At 44.3% G+C, this 18,541-nt stretch overlaps 1 protein-coding gene and 2 non-coding genes across 3 annotated transcripts; 2 read left to right on the top strand and 1 right to left on the bottom strand.

Annotated features, from left to right (window-relative positions):
• Nucleotides 1–692: 692 nt before the first annotated feature.
• Nucleotides 693–9,119, top strand: LOC142209147 (L-amino-acid oxidase-like). The gene is made up of 7 exons (XM_075278084.1): nucleotides 693–705; nucleotides 2,706–2,926; nucleotides 3,427–3,536; nucleotides 4,008–4,209; nucleotides 4,693–4,758; nucleotides 5,040–5,167; nucleotides 8,333–9,119. The coding sequence occupies exons 1-7, from the start codon at nucleotides 693–695 to the stop codon at nucleotides 9,117–9,119; spliced, it is 1,527 nt and encodes a 508-aa protein (XP_075134185.1).
• Nucleotides 9,120–11,976: 2,857 nt separating this feature from the next.
• TRNAR-CCU (transfer RNA arginine (anticodon CCU)) lies at nucleotides 11,977–12,049 on the bottom strand. Its single transcript has one exon. It is a non-coding gene; the product is annotated as a tRNA-Arg (tRNA).
• Nucleotides 12,050–12,248: 199 nt separating this feature from the next.
• Nucleotides 12,249–12,331, top strand: TRNAL-CAG (transfer RNA leucine (anticodon CAG)). Its single transcript has one exon. It is a non-coding gene; the product is annotated as a tRNA-Leu (tRNA).
• The last annotated feature ends 6,210 nt before the right edge of the window (nucleotides 12,332–18,541 follow it).

Genomic DNA, 18,541 nt, shown 5'->3' with positions numbered 1-18,541 from the left:
TGTCATTAAGAATCCTAATAAATCTTGCAGTATCAACTCTTGCCACTAAGCCTAAAATAGTTTGTGACTCCCACTCTCTTGGAGATAGACCGTGAGGAGTAGATGAGCTGTGGCCATCACCTTTTGTGACTGTTGGATTCTGTATCACACCTACAAATACACGATAACTGGTCAGTGCGCTGAAAATGAAGGTGGCTGCTGTGAAGAAATCTACAGAAAAGAGGAAGTCTCAGCATATTATTTGGCTTGGTGGTCTGTAATCGTATTTTGGAAGTCAAAAAATAGGAGATTGATACTTTTTGAATTTGACGAAATTACTGTATATGGGCAGTTTACTATACGACAAGTCTGAACTCTTTAACCTTCTGATACGTATATGTGATCTGAAGACTACGGAAACTCGTCCGTCCTGATTGTCTATGTATAAACATATATCATTGTATTATGTGGCCACATCAGTGTATAGGAATGTCGTGATTTGGATCACCACTGGCGTAACAAACATTTGGTGTAATGTAAATTGTGCCTGAGGTCAAGTCTATGGCGTAACATATATCACACCGTAACACGTTGTTCAGTACTCTAAATAAAAATATGCAAAACAGTAAATGCCCCTCCTCCCACTTCCGTCTGTGGGCACTATATAAGTATTATCATTTATAGATCATCTTAATGGACCATTAGAAGAAGACATGGACATGTTTGGTAAGTGGAGTCTTTCTACTAGGTATATGGGATATACTGTACGTTATAGGATTTAGAAATCATAATGCCGGACCAAAAATATTTAACATCTCAAAAGATTCTTAGCTAGATTTTATACGCTTCATAAATGTTGGATAGAAGTGTTATAACTATTCATATGGCAGGGGAAGTGGGCACCTAGAATCAAGAGTGAATAATAGTCAGAAGGTCCTGTCTATGGTTTACAACTTGACAGTGATTTTCCTTCATGGATGTCTGTCTGCCTGAGGCCAGGTTCACACTAGCAACGGGCTCTCCGTCATTCGGGTCCTGCTAAAACAGCGGTTTCCCCCAAGGACCCCATAGACCATAATTTGGTCCGCCAGGTGTTCATTTGGTTTTGCAATCTACTGTTTTCTTACTGATTATAACTGTATCACTCTGTTTTGGATAGATAGATAGATAGATAGACAGACAGACATCAGGGGTGGATTGGCCATGTATATCACACGGAAAGTTCCTGGTGGGCTAACTGGAACATGAGCCGTTGAGTCGGCATGCTACCTTCTCCAAGGTCCCTTACCCTGATCATTGTTGCTTAGTGTAGTCTGGCGACCCCTTTCAGACCCCAGAGTATAATATTCGGAGGCCCAGGGACTTGGATTAAACATAAGGAATGGTGTTACGCACCAATTCTGGGCTCCGACGTGGGTCTTCGGGCCTCTTCTGATTTTAGAGACGTCATGAATGACGTCATAGACCGCTGAGACATGAGGCATCATAATGTCTGGAAGGGCCACTATGCGAAATTATGCTATGTGAAGGAGCCACTATGGGACTTTATACTGTGTGAGGGCCAATGTGGGACATTATATTGTGTGCACTATGGCACATTATTCTTAAAGTGGTGTCACATCAAGAAAAAAGATGCTCAATTTTCCCCAATGTTCCAGTGTCTGGTACCACATCTCATTCGGTTGCACACTGTGCCTCATTCCTCTTGCACCGCACGTCATCACTGAGGTCAATTAGGGAGTCACTGGAGAAGAACCAGTGATGTCACTCACATATGTCACCAGTCCCTCTCCAGTGACTGCGGAGGCTGCTGATTCGCATCAGCGGTCACGTTGTGTACATGGGTTCCAAAAACCGTAGCACGGTGCACAACCAAACAGGAAACCTCTGCAAACTTTCTGTGAAAAGCATTGTGGGAAAATCTGCAATGTGTTACTGAGGTGCTTTTACACGCAGCACTTTTTTGCGGTCACCAACTACATAGGGCCTTAACCTTAAAGAGGACCTTTCATGGATTTGGGCACATGCGGTGTTATATACGGTATATACATGCGGTAAATACAGCTTTCCCGATCTGTGCCCCGAGTGAAGAACTATCGGTCCCGGTACCGTAGCTCTTCATCATCAGAAGGGCGTTCCTGACACTCTGTCAGGAACGTCCTTCTGCACAGCAGCGCCTATAGCGCTGTGCTTTGTGAGCGGGGAAGAACACCCTGCATCCCCTCCTGATAATACTCATCTATGGACGAGTACTGTGAGCAGAGGGTTAGGGCATTCCTCCCCGCTCACATTGTATAGCGCGATAGGCGCTGCTGTGCAGAAGGACGTTCCTGACAGAGTGTCAGAAATGCCCTTCTGATAATGAAGAGCTACGGTACCGGGACCGCTAGTTCTTCACTCGGGGCACAGATCAGGAAAGCCGACAGTGCGCTGAATTCAGCGCACTGTCGGCTTTCCAGCAGTATATAACACCGCATGTGCCCAAATCCATGAAAGGTCCTCTTTAAATGGAAGCCATCTAATACATGGATGGGCTAAGTCTCCTATAGTGAACCTCTTTCTGGTCCATCAGGGCTCTCTGATAACTTAGTAGGATGTCCATACAAGTAGGGTTGCCTTCATAACACCTTAATAGGAAAGATACAGCAGATGTCTTATAATATGGTCGTCATCTCAAGATACAGTATATAACAAACAGTCATTGTGTCCATCTCATTTTTCCCCAGTTTTACTTCCCCTCGTACTCTGTTTTTTGGCTGGAAGTGTGAAGACTGATCTGAGTACACTGCAAGAATGTCTTAAAGACCCTGAATATGATGAATTATTGAATATTGTCAAAAATGGCTTACCAACATCCAAGACCCATCATCGTAAGCACATTGTGATTGTTGGTGCAGGAATTGCCGGACTCACCGCAGCCAAAACATTGCAAGATGCCGGACACAGGGTAACATAGCTAATAAACTTGTGCCTGACCATGAATATCCTACTGATATAAATGTGAAAGTTTGTTACTCAATCATGCAAAAATGGCTGAACGGATTTGGATGACATTTGGCACCTAGATAGTGACTTAGAATGGAAATTTACACCAGTTCCTACCTGGGGTGCATTTCTATCCTCGTGCAGGGATGTCCAATCGATTTCTTATAAATCTCCCATTCCCTGCCCCCATGTGTTTTGTATACCAGCTTTACACAATGTATTATGTCTCACAAAATAACACTGTGCGACAAAATAGCAAACCTCAACAACCTCAAACCCATAAATTCTATATACTTTATAGGACAATCGGGAAGCCTATGACACAGCATTGACTAGTCAAAAGTGTCTTAGGCCCATGGTGGTTCTCATGTCATGGTCCTAAACTTTATATACTGATCACATAAGCCTCAGACACCATGCAGTCGTCAGTATCATATGCACTATGTCTTTTTTATTTGGCAGGTGACTGTGCTGGAAGCTGACAGCCGTGTTGGAGGTCGTGTGATGACATATAGAGATCCGGAGGGCTGGTATGGAGAATTGGGCCCCATGCGTATACCAGGAACTCACGGGTAACAATACTATATACTCATTTTGAAATCGCATAGATATGGACTTCACATTACATAATGATGTAAATACAACACATAACACACACTGTGAGGATATAAAAATATCATCGGCGTGTCAACTTTTTTGGACAAGGAAATGGAACAAATTTGACAAAGCCATGCAATGTAGGTACCAAAATTCATGATTATGTTGGGCACAAAACTCCAGAGTTTTCCCTCAGGCCCTTTGGGGAGACTCCCCGAACGGAATACTGAACATAGTTAGCAAAGAAACCACTCGGACCCCATAGACTATAATGGGAACTGTGTGTTTTCCACGCGGTGTCCGCACGAATCATGTGGAGAGAAAAGTAATGCTTGTGTTTTGACACCTTAACAAAAATCCAAAACTATGAAAAATAAAAAAATAAAAATGATTTGCCATATTCTGATTCACTACTAACTTAATTCTCACTTCTAACCCTCTTACAGGATCATACATGCGTACATTGACCAGTTTGGTCTGAAGATGAACCCTTTTATTTCAGATGATGACGATAGTTTTTTTATGTTCAACAATAAGAGAGAATTGAATAAGGAAGTGAAAAAGAATCCAAATGTGTTTGGATTTCCTCTAGACTCCAATGAAGCTGGGAAATCTATTGATGAATTGTATTATAACCTCATAAACCAGGTATATCCATCACTCCTAATAGTGTGGCCATAGATTGAGTTGGGTCTGTCTATCCATGGACATTTCTGAGATACCATATACAGTTATGGATGTTTTTTGGGGGGGTTTGTGTGTTGACAACCATGGAGTGGAATAACGTAAAAGGCTATTCCCATGTCCCGGATCATACTTAAATTTATTGCTTAATCTACGTGAAGTGTTTTACCCACTGGATTGTTTTATCCATCTTGTTCCATTTGTCAGGTACTCCTGTTGTGTGTGGTTAGAAGTGTAGCAATGTCAAGCAGATCTCATAAGGAGCCTATTTCTATCATTGCTATGGGTTCTCTGGTCTTCTATACACACTACTAAGTGGATATATGTATAGTGATGGTATTCTAAGACATATATTCTGCTTGTCTTAGTGATCTGTAGATTAGTCACACCATATACTGTCCAGTGTCGGCATTACAGTAAGGAACTGATCACATTTGTCCTTTTCAGGTCATTACAAGAGCAAAGGGAAATTGCTCTGAAATTCTGGATGAATTTGACCGCAACTCCAAGCAGGTAAGCAGCCATTCAATATATAAATATATAGGCTACATCACAAAGTAATCCTATGCAGATAAAACCTGTACTGTAGAAGAGGCGTATTGTCATGAGATTGTAGTGACCAGAAGGACTGATATTAGAACTATGGCCTATGTGTTAAGAATATGGCCATGATAGATCATGCCCCAGTATATGAATGAGGCAATGCGTAATGCATCTGGTGTGGACACACTGTGCTACTCAACTAGTATGGCAGTACAGAACTAATGTACATGTTTTATGCTTCTTTTGGACAGTCTTTGCTAGTGGAAGAAGGACATCTAAGTGCAGGAGCGATCCAAATGATTGGGCACTACATGAATTATAATGGAAACTTCTTCATATCATTCCTGGAAGCAGGATTGACCCTCATAAACAACAGCAGGTACACTTCATGAGCTTTTTTGTAAATTTGGGAAAAACAACTTTGAAGTCTTATACAAATGATGCAATTGGTGCACTGGGGGCGGCCAGTCAGGCCCTGGGAGACCTGCTGTTGCTGCTCAAGTAGGATGGGGGATGTCATATCAGTGGGAGGATCAATTTTCAGATCATGTTCGGGATCTGAGTGGCAAGAGCAGTGCTCCAGGGATCTGAAGGCAGTGTATCCATGATGGCACTCGGCCACCATTATACAGTGGGTAAAGCTTTCCCCTTGCTGTTTTGTATACAGTACGGGTGCCAGAACTGGTTTTGTACAGTTGATGGGTCCAGGGTCTGGCTCTCGGCCCAAGTCCAATCAGGTATTTATGGCTTATCCTGAGGATAGGCCATATAACCCCAGACAACCCTTTTAAGGAAGGAGACATATTATATCTCCTACAGACAGTGGCGTAACTACCACCATAGCAGCGGTAGCAGCTGCCACAGGGCCCGGGGCATTAAGGGCCCAGTGACAGCTGCTACCGCTGCTATCATTATTCTCGGAGGTCTTTTCGGACGCCCGAGTATAATGATCGGGGCCCCCTGTTGGTGGAATACTTTCCACCAACAGGGGGCCCCGAAGCTGCAGCAACGGCTGACACACAGGAGCTACAGCTCTGGCTCCTGTCAGCGCTGCAGGACGCTCTCCCTCTCTCCCCTCCTCCCTTTCTCTGCTGTCCTCTGCCCACCAATGAGAGGAGGAGGCGGGGCTTATCCCTGCCGTCCTGCACTTGAGGAAGAAAGGAAGAAGGAAAATGAAACTAAAGCTACACTGGTACGTACTGGGGTTACTTATTAATGTCAGGCATATGGGGTGATTACTTGTGTTTTAGTAACTCCATGTGCCTCATATTAAAGGGGCTCTATCAGCAAAATCATGCTGCTAGAGCCCCACATATGCGTGCATAGCCTTTAAAAAGGCTATTCAGGCACTGTAAAAGTTAAATTAAACTACCCCCCCGTTTTAAAATAATAACTTAAAAAAGAATCTTCTCTACTTACGGAACGTGCACCCTGGGCGGGCATTCAGGGTGCGCCGTCTTCTTCTTCCCCGCCTCTTCTTCCTCTGACGTCTTCGGGTCCCGTCCTCCTCCGGCGCTTGCTCGCGGACACTGATAAAAAAAATAGCCCGGGTGCATGCGCAGTAGCCGTAGTAGAAGCCGCGTGCTACTGCGCATGCGCCCGGGCTGTTTTTTTTTTTCAGTGTCCGCGAGCAAGCGCCGGAGAAGGGCGGGACCCGAAGACGTCAGAGGAAGAAGAGGCGGGGAAGAAGAAGACGGCGCACCCTGAATGCCCGCCCAGGGTGCACGTTCCGTAAGTAGAGAAGATTCTTTTTTAAGTTATTATTTTAAAACGGGGGGGTAGTTTAATTTAACTTTTACAGTGCCTGAATAGCCTTTTTAAAGGCTATGCACGCATATGTGGAGCTCTAGCAGCATGATTTTGCTGATAGAGCCCCTTTAATAGCAGTTAACCCCATCATCTCCCTCACATTAACCCCTGTGTGCCTCACCATAAGAGTTACTGTTATGTGAGACATATGGGGGTAATAGTAATGAAGATACTTTATTATTACCTCCATGTCTCTCACATATCAGTAACTCTTATGATGAGGCACACAGGGGTTAATGTGAGGGAGATGATGGGGTTAACTGCTATTAATATGAGGCACATGGAGTTACTAAACTGTAATGCACATGACCAGATTTTTTATCCACAATTTGTCCTGGTATAGCGGTCAGCGGGTGACGTGACAGTATTTAGTCCTGTAGGGGCCACTAAGGGACATAATACTGTGTGCAGGGGCCGCTATGGGGCATAATACTGTGTGCAGGGGCCGCTATGGGGCATAATACTGTGTGCAGGGGTCACTATTGGGTATAATACTGTGTGCAGGGGCCACTATGGGACATAATACTGTGTGCAGGGGCCACTATGGGACATAATACTGTGTGCAGGGGACACTATGGGGGATAATACTGTGTGCAGGGGCCACTATTGGGTATAATACTGTGTGCAGGGGCCACTATGGAACATAATAGAGCGCGCAGGAATGCGTAGGAGGGACTCGGTCGAGATCTTCGGTGTCGGGGGGCCCCATGTCAAAAGTTCGCCACGGGGCCCCGCCATTCCTAGTTACGCCACTGCCTACAGATATGAGCATGCAATATGGTTTGAAAAATAAAAATGAATCCTAGAACAATGGCAAATGCTCTTGTTAAGATGCTAAAAGAAACAGCAATAAAAGTGCCTAGATCAACAGTAAAATGTGCCCTAGACCAACATGACCTGAAACGTCACTCAGCAAGAAAGTAGTCACTGCTCAAAAGCCACCATAAAAAGCCAGGTTACATAACTACACATGGGGACAAAGCAACTACACATGGGGACAAAGATCTTACTTTCTGGAGAAACGTCCTCTGACCATATGAAACTAAAAAATAGAACAGTTTTGCCATAATGACTATCATGGCCTTGGGGAAAAAAGTGGAAGACGTGTAAGCCAATGAATACTATCCCAACCATGAAGCATGGAGGTGGTAAAATTATATTATGGGGGTCTTTATTAAATCTTTAATGCAAAAGGGTCTTCCAAATGGACAATAACCCCAAGAATATTTCCACAAATTTTTCACTACAATGGTTTAAAGACAAAAAAAAGTAAAGGCAATGGAGTGGCCATCACAAATCTGACCGATGTCCCATAAAAAAAAATTCTGGTCACAACTCAAAAATGTGTGTTAGCAAGGAGGTCTTCAAAACTGTCTTAGTTATACCAGTTCTGTCAGAGGGAACAGGACAAAAATTTTGCAACGTATCCTCCAAACTAACCTCAATACTAACCGCTAGCAACGTGATGAAAGTGGAAATAAATTATTGGGGCCAATGTATTAAATAAGACTGGTGTATAGTACGCCAGTCTAAATAATTGTCTCCATTGGGTGAGAGGTGCAACGCCTCTTAATAGGTACTATCTCAGGAACTGTGAAAAACTCAATTTTGACAAATGTGGCCAAGTTGTATGTAAATATATGAATGCAACTTTATAGAGGCAAAGAAAACATTTAAAGCATCTGTAGTTAATATGTCCAAAAGTTAAAAGCATCTACTACTTCTTTCTCACCAGACTAGATGAGATCACCGGCGGCTTCGACCAGCTACCCATGGCATTTGCCAGGCGTCTACCAAATGCCATCAGACTAAATTCCACTGTAGTCAAAGTTACTCAGCACCACAAATCTGTGATTGTCCAGTATCGGAAAAATAAGTCCTCCACTCTTACTAGCATATCTGCAGACTATGTCATTGTCACCGCCACCGCCAAGGCCACCAGACGTATAAACTTCAGTCCCCCACTGAGTTATGAGAAGTACAATGCTCTTAGTTTCATTCACTACACAAGTGCAACGAAGATTCTTCTGAACTGTAAGGAGAGGTTCTGGGAGAAGGATGGGATTGTCGGGGGGAGAAGTGCTACTGATCGACCATCTCGTAACATCTACTACCCAAGTCATAACTCAACCAATGGAGGTGGTGTCGTCCTGGCATCCTACACTCTAGAAGATGACTCATTGTTCTTTGCATCACTCAGTGATGAAGATTGCGTTGATATTGCCTTAGAAGACTTGTCCATCATCCACAGGAGACCCAAGGAGGAGCTGAGAAAACTCTGCCCAAAGTCTGTGGTTAAGAAGTGGAGTCTGGATCCATATTCCATGGGAGCATTTGCCTTTTTTACACCATATCAGTTTGGAGATATGTATGAAGAGTTGTCCAGACCAGAAGGCAGAGTATTCTTTGCTGGGGAACACATGGCATTTCCTCATGGTTGGATGAACACAGCTGCAACGTCTGGCCTGAAGGCAGCAAAAAATATTCATGAACACTGCAACAGCTTTCTTCAATTTGATTAATTGTATATATACTTATGAAATAAAAAATACAATCTCTCTGGTGTTGCTTTGGTAAATCCCTTGGACATGCACGTTTAAGGCATTAGATGTCACTGACACTGTCATTAGATCCATTAGATGTCACTGACAACAGCTCGAGAGCAGCAGGCGTGATGTAGTGATGTCACTTTATCATCCATCCTGCTTCTGGGCTACCACCAGGAGAGATGGGTAATGAATGGTAACGTACGGATTGGATAATTTCCTTCCTCACCCTTGGTATACTTCCATACTTCCTTACAAGAGCAGTGGGACAGCACCCAAAAATCCAGGGCTGTCAAACTGGAACCAGGGCTGCTAGGAGATATGGGCTTACCCATTTAAAATTAAAGAATGGAGAATTGAAATATGGGCATTATATGGCAAATAATGGTCAAGCAAACTGTTCTGCCAATGCGGGTTGTCCTAATTAGGTAGGACCCATCACGACCAGATGTGGCAGCTGAAAAACACATGGGTATATATACCCACAAAAACCATACAGCCATTACCAGGGAACAACCATTAACCAATCATGAGCTACTAGAAACCAGTGCGGGCTGACTTGGCCATGTGGTTGTCAGACATATTCTGGCTACAACACGCTCATGCCTGGTCTTGGCCTATAGAAGTGTTCCCACAAAAATGTTTCACAAACCGGTACATTAGTAATGCAATAAATAGCATGTCCGATTATTACCATATACCATGTGAACCCTACACTGACGGTTTTGCTGTGAAGCCGGGTGAGGTGGGTGTGTGTTGAGGGAATTTAGGATTCTGGTACCATAAGGAGAAAGAGGGGTCCAAGATGAAGTCTTGTATCAGGGTGCATGAGCAGTTAGCTATTATGCCTCTATAACAGTATACTCACCAGAGATGTCCCGGAATAGAATATACAGGCCACACATCAAAAATGTATACCTGCGCAAAGACTAACCACAAATGTGCCATAACAGTGTACACACAGGCCATACATAGTACATAGTTACATCGTAGATGAGGTTGGATGAAGACATTAGTCCATCAAGTCCAACCTATAACCCTACAATCCCTACAGTGTTGATCCAGGGGAAGGCAAAAAACCCCATGAGGCTCATGCCAATTGCCCCATTTCAGGGGAAAAGATTCCTGTCCAACTCCAATCTGGCAGTCAGTATAAAACCCTGGATCAACGTGTCCTTAAAATCTAGAACCCATAACCCGTAATATTGTTCTGTTCGAGAAAGGCATCCAGGCCTGTACCTTATAAACAGTATACTATACTCGTCAACTCTCTTGGGGCAGTTGGGAGCCTCATGAAAAGGGCTAGCAAATCTTCTGTGTGGCCAGAATCTTCTTTGGGCCCAGATATATTGTGTTGCTAGCCTGGACACTCACATTATACCCCACAACAGAAGAGATGCCATAAATAATGAGGCCCCGATCTGTTCTATCCTGTAGACCTGACAAACTATATAATCCATACATCGCCCGGGCTTATCGGGTCTATAGAATAGAGCAGCACTTGGTCTCCTTATATATGACATCTCTACTGCTGATGGGGGGTAGTAGTCTGCCAGGAACAGTAATAACATAATAACAACCATCAAGGAGGCATTATACGGTATGGGGGACTTGAAGGAGGCATTGTACTGTATGAGGCCACAAGGGGGTATTATTATATTGTCTGAGGGCCATGAGGGGTCATTATACTTTTTTCGGGCCACAATGTGTTGGGGCCACAACGGAAATTACTATATTGTTTGAGGGATTCAAAGAAGCATTATACTGTGTAGTGACCACAAGGGGCTTTATACTGTGCATTGGTCATTACACAGTGGTCATTATACTGTGGAGGTCACTATAGGGTATTATTATAAAGTGGCAGGCCATAAGGAAGCATTCACACACTGTGTGGGGATCACAAGGGTGCCTTATACTGCACGGGGGCTACAACAAGGCATTATACAGTGTCAGGCCCATAAGGGAGATTTATGCTGTCTAGTAGGCATTGTACTGTGTGAGGGCTAGCAGGGGGCATTAGTATACTGTGTGGGGACCAGAAGCGGGTGTTTTACTGTTAGGGGTCACATGTGTCATTATTACATACTGTGAGGGTCACTAGGGGGTATTATTATACTCCATGAGGACAACAAGGGGGAATTACTATACTGTTTTGGAACAAAAAGGGTGCAATACTTTACTGTATAGAGGGGCGTTATACTGTAATAGGGTCACAAGGGAGAATTATATTGTGTCAGAGCTGCAAGGGGACATTTTACTGTGTTGGGGCCAGCAGGGGGCACTAATGCACATGGGTCATGAAGAGGACATAATTCTGTGCGGGGGGCAAAGGGTATTATATTATGTGAGGATAATTATACTGTGTGGAGGTCAGCAGGGGGCATTATACTGTAGATCGGCCACTAAGAAGGCATTATACAGTGTGTTGGATACTAAGGCACCAATATACCAATATACGGCCCATAAATGCCCCCATAACAATGTATCTGTCACAAATATCTGATAACAATATACCGGCCACAGATGCCTCATAACAATATACTGTAGCAGCTCTTTCTAGGTAGACATGACACCGTCTTCCAGGATCTGCACATTGTTTATACATTTATAGAAATGGCAAAACTAGTTTTTTTCTTTACTCACATGCAGTTCACTCTTCCACCACTAGAGAGCAGCAGCACCATTGATCACCAAGTATTCACATTATTCATCTGACGACAGGAACAGGGTTATAACCGCATTATATGAGATGTCAGAACAATTATTTGCATAAAACACTAGAATTGATATAAAACACATAATATAATAATGTAAGAGTGAAGAAAATATGAACCACCCCAGATGGGACTCGAACCCACAATCCCTGGCTTAGGAGGCCAGTGCCTTATCCATTAGGCCACTGGGGCTGATGAGGAATGCAGAGGAGAAGCGGCAATAGATCTGTTCTCAGTCACTTCCTGTAGTCAGTCTATTTAGTGTGAGGAGGGGGTGATCCTGACACAATAGTGAATCCCTATCTATTACAGTATATGACAGGAGGCGGCTGACAGCTACAGCTCGGGTGCGCTCCCTGCTCAAAGCTCCTCGCTGGGAGACCCTGGCACAGTCAGGATGGCCGAGCGGTCTAAGGCGCTGCGTTCAGGTCGCAGTCTCCCCTGGAGGCGTGGGTTCGAATCCCACTTCTGACATCGCCTTTTATTCTCAGGACTGTAAATCATTATTCCTTTAGTCCTAAAATGTGGATATAATGTCCTCAGAACAGTCTACTCACCTATAAATGTACACACCTTATATCTAGCCATCCATAGCCCAGACTCTTTACATAGCTATATAGACTGATCAATCAATGATAGATATAAAATTCAGTCTCTCTCATCCTGGGAAACCATGTCAAGCAGTATCTTATTCCACCGCTATGGGTTCTTCAGCCTGAGGGTATATCCCCCAGTTACTCCCTAGAGATAAATTCGACCTGAGAGTCGTAAAACCGAAGATGCTGCCCTACATACTCGGTGATCCGATACGTGACTACGTTCCAAACAGGCATAAGATAAGTGTATTTACTGTAAATTCTACAAGGACACTCATATGTCAAACTCCTACTAGCGCGGCCCTACTTGTATTTCCTCCCATATATAGATATAGAATTTATGTAGATAATGGGAATGATAGGGATAGATAACACAGATAACATAAATCATAGGGATAGATAACAGATCATGGGAATTATAGGGATAAATAATGGGAATTATAATGATAGATTTTTGTAAAAAATTGATAGATACCATAGATAATAGGAATTAGGCTAAGGCCCCACGTTGCGGAAACGCAGCTTTTTTAGTTGCAGATTTTGTTGCGTTTTTTTGAGCCAAAGCCATGGGATATATATCGGAAGTTCTTATACTTCTACTTATTGCCTAATCCACTCCTGGTTTTGCTTCAAAAAAACGCAGCAAAATCTGCAACAAAAAACACTGCATTTCCGAAACATGGGGCCTCAGCCTTATAGTGATACATAATTAGGATAAATAATCAGAATTGGTATTCAGAGGTCGTCTGCTGTGGGCACCAGCACCAGGTCTCCGCTGTATAATACCTCAGAGACCCAGCAGCTATGGTCACTCAGCCCCACGGGCGAGCACCATATAGAAATACCCGACATCCATCGAACTATTATGGCAGATATTGGGAAGAGGTTAATGGATCAATGATAGACAGATTGATCAAAGGGGTTTATTTATTAAAGGTGCTTTTTTCTCTCATCTTTTTTGACAGTGGATATTTATTTTCCTTGATAGAAGTCGAGCACATTTTAGTTATTTTAGATGCCCTTTTTTTTTTTTTTTCAGCCATGTGCACTTTGCGCCTTTTTTTCGCACTTGTGTAATATATTTTGTGCAAAATGTACCACATGTTAATGTGATCCCGATACGCTGTTTTTTTTAAAAAAGTTTCAAGTAAAAAATATGGCGACAAATTCTGCTTTGGCCAGGCCCCTTTCCTTGCCGAAATACAAAAGTGGCGAGGGAAGAAAAATATCTGGTTTAAAGGCGCCAATGCGTTATAAATAGAGCGCAGCCAGGAAATAAGCCTCCAAAAAGGCGCAATTTACACCAAAAAGAGTTACAAGTAGCTTAATAAATGTGCCCCATTATAATAGATAAGGCTGGGTTCACATCTGGGTCGGAGTTCTCCTATTATCTTTCAGAGGTGGATAGCTCATGTTCGGTTCCCTTTATACCGGTTATACACAGTATTATCGGTATTTATGGATGTAAAATCCCGTAGCCAGTCATACTAGACCTTGGGAGATGCGTAGAGTGCACAGCAGGATTCTCGCAGTGTACCAATGGAGTACAGTATATCGTTTGCCAATGCTGTAACTGGGCGGTGTCCCCTTCTTACCATTTGTTAGAATACGGTTCACGTATATCTATATGTAAATGTGTGAGGTCACATAAGACTCTAAACTCATAGAACCTCTTAGTCCTTAAAGGAACACTGCTCAAAAACGGGAAAACTGTCTTTGTTGTCCCTATCAACCAATCATAGCGCTGCTTTTATTTCTCTTACAGCACTTGACAAATGAAAGCTGAGCAGTGATTGGTTGCTATGGACAACAAAGAGAGTTCTTCTTTTAAGCTAAGGCCCTATGTAGAGAAACAAAGCTAAAAACCACATTGCGTTTTTTCCGAAGCTATTTTTCATTGCGTTTTTCTCTTCACTTTTTCTTCCCTTATAAAACCAAAGCTTTTCTGAAGTGGGTTTTTTTCAGCAATGAATGGATGGGATTGGCCACAAAGTCACTTTTCTACTGTAAATTACAGCGTTGTTCTGCAACCAAAAACGTTTCCGCAATGTGGGGCCTTAGCCTGATGCTAGGTTCATACTAGCCTTCAGGTCCACATGGGGGATCCTGACCGCATAAAAACTGGTCACAGAGGGTACTCACAGAACTCATAGACTTTATACTTCAGCATAAAACTGACAGAGATTATGACAATTTTAGGCATAATCTGTGGTGGAGACTGCAACGCAGATGTAAAGTTAGCCTTAGACTAAGGTCCCACGTAGCGGGACGCAACAAAAAAGCGTTATGAGATTTTCTCTAACTGTCTTAGTGGTGACATCTGCTGCCAATGGATACGACAATGAATGATCTGGAACTTGTCAGAAGCCCAGTGACCCAATTACATATTAACACCCTAAGGCTAAGGTCCCAAATTACAGAAACTTTTTTTTGTTGTTGCAGATTTTGCTGTTATTTTTTGAGCCTAAGGCAGGAGTGGATTGAGCAGAAGGTATAAGTATAAGAAGTTCCTATATATTTCCTTTTGAACCCATTCTTGGTCTTGGCTCAAAAAAACACAGCAAAATCTTCAACAAAAAAAAAGCTGCATTTCCACAACATGGGGACTCAGCCTTAGCCCAACCCAACACCCCACCCAGCTGCAGAAGACCACTGCAACCCTATCGTCCAACCTAGCACAGCTGAATCACCCCCTTCCCTTTGCATTGTGTGTCGCTGATCTCCAAAAGTTCTGATACAGGGCGAATTATTGTTAGCTAATGATGAGGCTAAGTCCTCAGGGGACTTTCTGATTTAATAGGGAAACCTCTGGCGTTTCCATAGGTATAACTGACATGCTGCGATTTCCAAAAACGTGACGGTTTTAGAAATCGCAGCATTTTCGCTGCACGTATTTTTTTGCAATTAGTGGATGGGATTCGCTAGAATCCCATTCACTTTGCATGGACTGTAAAATGCTGCTATTTTTGTGTGCTTATGCCAGGTTTATGTAACATGGGGCCCCGGCCCAATGTTTTGAGTTTATTTTATTACAGCATTATTATCTTATCTTAAAAAAGGATTATCTTATCTTAACATAGGACTATCTGGAAAAGTAAGCCACCAGTCCAAAAGGACTAGTGGGTGATTTAAGCTATGGCCCCCCTCAAAAAAAAGCACTGCGTTTTCACAACGTGGAGCTTCAGCCTTACTGGCCCAATAGTCTATGAGAGGTTCCCTTTAGTTAGCTAGCAGTTTGTATAGTGCCCCTTGTCACGGAGCAAAGGTATACGTCTTCCTCCGGATGGTCTTTTGAATCAACACGGACGCAAGAGGTCGGGAGACAACAGCAATTTATTGTAATCCACAAAGTTAGTAGCCGGCGGCGGTCACATCAACTGTAATAACAATAAGTCCACAGAAGTCACAATCCAATGATAGCTTTGGTTCCTTGGTCCTGTAACTAAATTCTGGCTCTCTGCAGAGCTGTGCACAGGCCGGCTAACACATACTAACTGCTAGCTACATCTATATATTAAGACTGTTACACCTATATCTGTGGGTGGGAAGGATCTGTGACTCAGCCCTTCCCACCCACAGATATAGGTGTAACAGTCTTAATATATAGATGTAGCTAGCAGTTAGTATGTGTTAGCCGGCCTGTGCACAGCTCTGCAGAGAGCCAGAATTTAGTTACAGGACCAAGGAACCAAAGCTATCATTGGATTGTGACTTCTGTGGACTTATTGTTATTACGGTTGATGTGACCGCCGCCGGCTACTAACTTTGTGGATTACAATAAATTGCTGTTGTCTCCCGACCTCTTGCGTCCGTGTTGATTCAAAAGACCATCCGGAGGAAGACGTATACCTTTTGCTCCGTGACAACTGGTTGGCAGCGGTGGGATCAACAGCGGACAGCGAGATGGACTACAGCAGCCCAGCGATTAATGGAGCCACAACCTCAGAATACAGGAACTGGACTATGGCAAGTCTACAAGTAAGGGCCCGGGAACTAAACCTGAGTTACCAGGGAAGAACGAAAGATCAACTGATCGAGGCACTGGAGGAGATGACCCTGCAAAGCGACCATGAGGAGGGCTGCCCCCAGGAGACAGTAGAGATACAGGAGTGGCAGGTACAGACCCAAAAGAGCAGATGGGTTGTTTTGTATGAGGAGGAATTGGCAGTGCTGGGGCTAGGAGCAACTGCAGAGCAAAGGAGTAGAGCATTACAGAGGGCTCAGGAAACGGAGAAGGAGGAACAGAGAATGGCGCATGAAAAGGAAAGAATGGCGCATGAAATGCGAATGGCTGAGATAACTACGCGGAATTATAATCAAACGTCGACCCCCAGCCCAACAGTGAGAGAACCACAATATGTCTCCCATAAACACTTCAAGACCTTTGATGAAGCGGCTGGGGATGTTGATGGATATTTTCAGGACTTCGAACACCAGTGCCGCCTGATGGAAGTCCCAGAGAAGGATTGGGTCCGGTATCTGGTGGGGCATCTACGAGATGGGGCTGCGGAAGCTCTCAGAGCCATGGACCCTAGTGATCAGCGGGACTATGAGGCCATTAAAAGAGCGGTGCAGAAGTATTATGCAGTCACTCCAGAGACCTACCGAGTTCAGTTCCGCTCTTTGTCTTACAATGGGGGAAGCTCCTTCCACATGTTCGCCCACAAGTTGAAGCAAGCATGCAAGCGCTGGCTAGAAGGAGAGGAGGCTGTCACAGTCGATAAGATCCTCCAAGTCATACTTAAGGAACAGTTCTTTTCCCAGTGCCCCGCTGAGATCCGTGAGTGGGTGCTGGAACGGAACCCAGCCACAGTGGAGCAAGCTGCTTCCCTTGCAGATGAGGGCCTGACCATCAAGCCGCAGTGGAAGAGGTTGTTTGCAGAGGAGCGGAAAACTACCACAGTCCGCCAGACACCCTTCATCCAGCCACCCACCTTTCGTGCCCGGCCTCAGGATTACAATTCCCCCTCTACCCCTGCCCCAGCCCATCGGCCTCCAGCTATGAACAACCCTGTCCCTAGACAACGACCTACTGGAAGAATGCTAGAGCGCAGATGTTTTGGGTGCGGGCGGCCTGGACATTTGCAAGCTAGTTGCCCTGTTAACATGGGGGCACGGGCCACCGTGGCATCCCGGCCTATTCACTACCTGGGAACCACCCCTAGGACAGAAAGTTTGGCCCCATTTCCAGATGACTCCATGAATGACCCATCTGTTCCACCTCCAGGGGTCTATGGGATTCAGCCCTCTGCCACACATTCCGCAAACCTTCAGCGGAAGCACTTGCAGGAGGTCCTACTGGATGGCCGAACAGTTGTTGGATTCCGGGACTCGGAAGCTTTCCTAACGGTAGCGGACCCCCGAGTAGTTCGACCCGAGGCCCTAGAGGAGGGCCCTGGCCTTTCTATCGAGTTGGCAGGAGGTACTCGGAAACGTATTCCTAAAGCTACCGTGGAACTCGACTATGGTTATGGACCAAAACGATGCACAATTGGTGTGATGAGCGGGCTGCCGGCCGATGTTCTGTTAGGCAACGATGTTGGAAATCTACAGTGCCACTTTGTGGGAGCAGTGACCCGAAGCCAAGCTCAGAGAGACGCCAACATGGATCGACCGGATTTTCTGCCAGATGCCAGCCCTTCAACCCTACAACTTTACCATTCAGTACCGCCGAGGGAACCAACACCAGAACGCAGATGGGTTATCCCGGCAGGAGGACATATGAGCTATAGAGACTGATGTGCATTCCCCAATTTACCTGTGTAGGCCAATTGTGTCATGCACATGTTTTGAGAGGGGGAGGGGTTGTCACGGGATGGTTAGAGTCTATACTATAGGCAATGTGTAATATATATTTCATGTGGAATGTATTCTCTAACCTGTTATATACATCAATGTGTAGTTGGCTGATTAGGGTCTAGTGTGTTAGCACATTGTATGCAAATACCTCTAACTAGTGAGGACCAGTGAGGACAATGGGTGGAGATAATCTGATCAGTGTCTCCAAGAAGATGTTGGATGGTGCATTGTCCATAGTAGACAGGGATTCTGCTCTCCTTGGTATAGGTGAGGGGGGAAGGATCTGTGA

The sequence above is a fragment of the Leptodactylus fuscus genome, chromosome 6, assembly GCF_031893055.1.
Source record: "Leptodactylus fuscus isolate aLepFus1 chromosome 6, aLepFus1.hap2, whole genome shotgun sequence".
Taxonomy (NCBI): Eukaryota; Metazoa; Chordata; class Amphibia; order Anura; family Leptodactylidae; genus Leptodactylus; species Leptodactylus fuscus.
The sequence above is the reverse complement of the archived record's forward strand: the minus strand, read 5'-3'. Positions and strand labels throughout refer to the sequence as shown.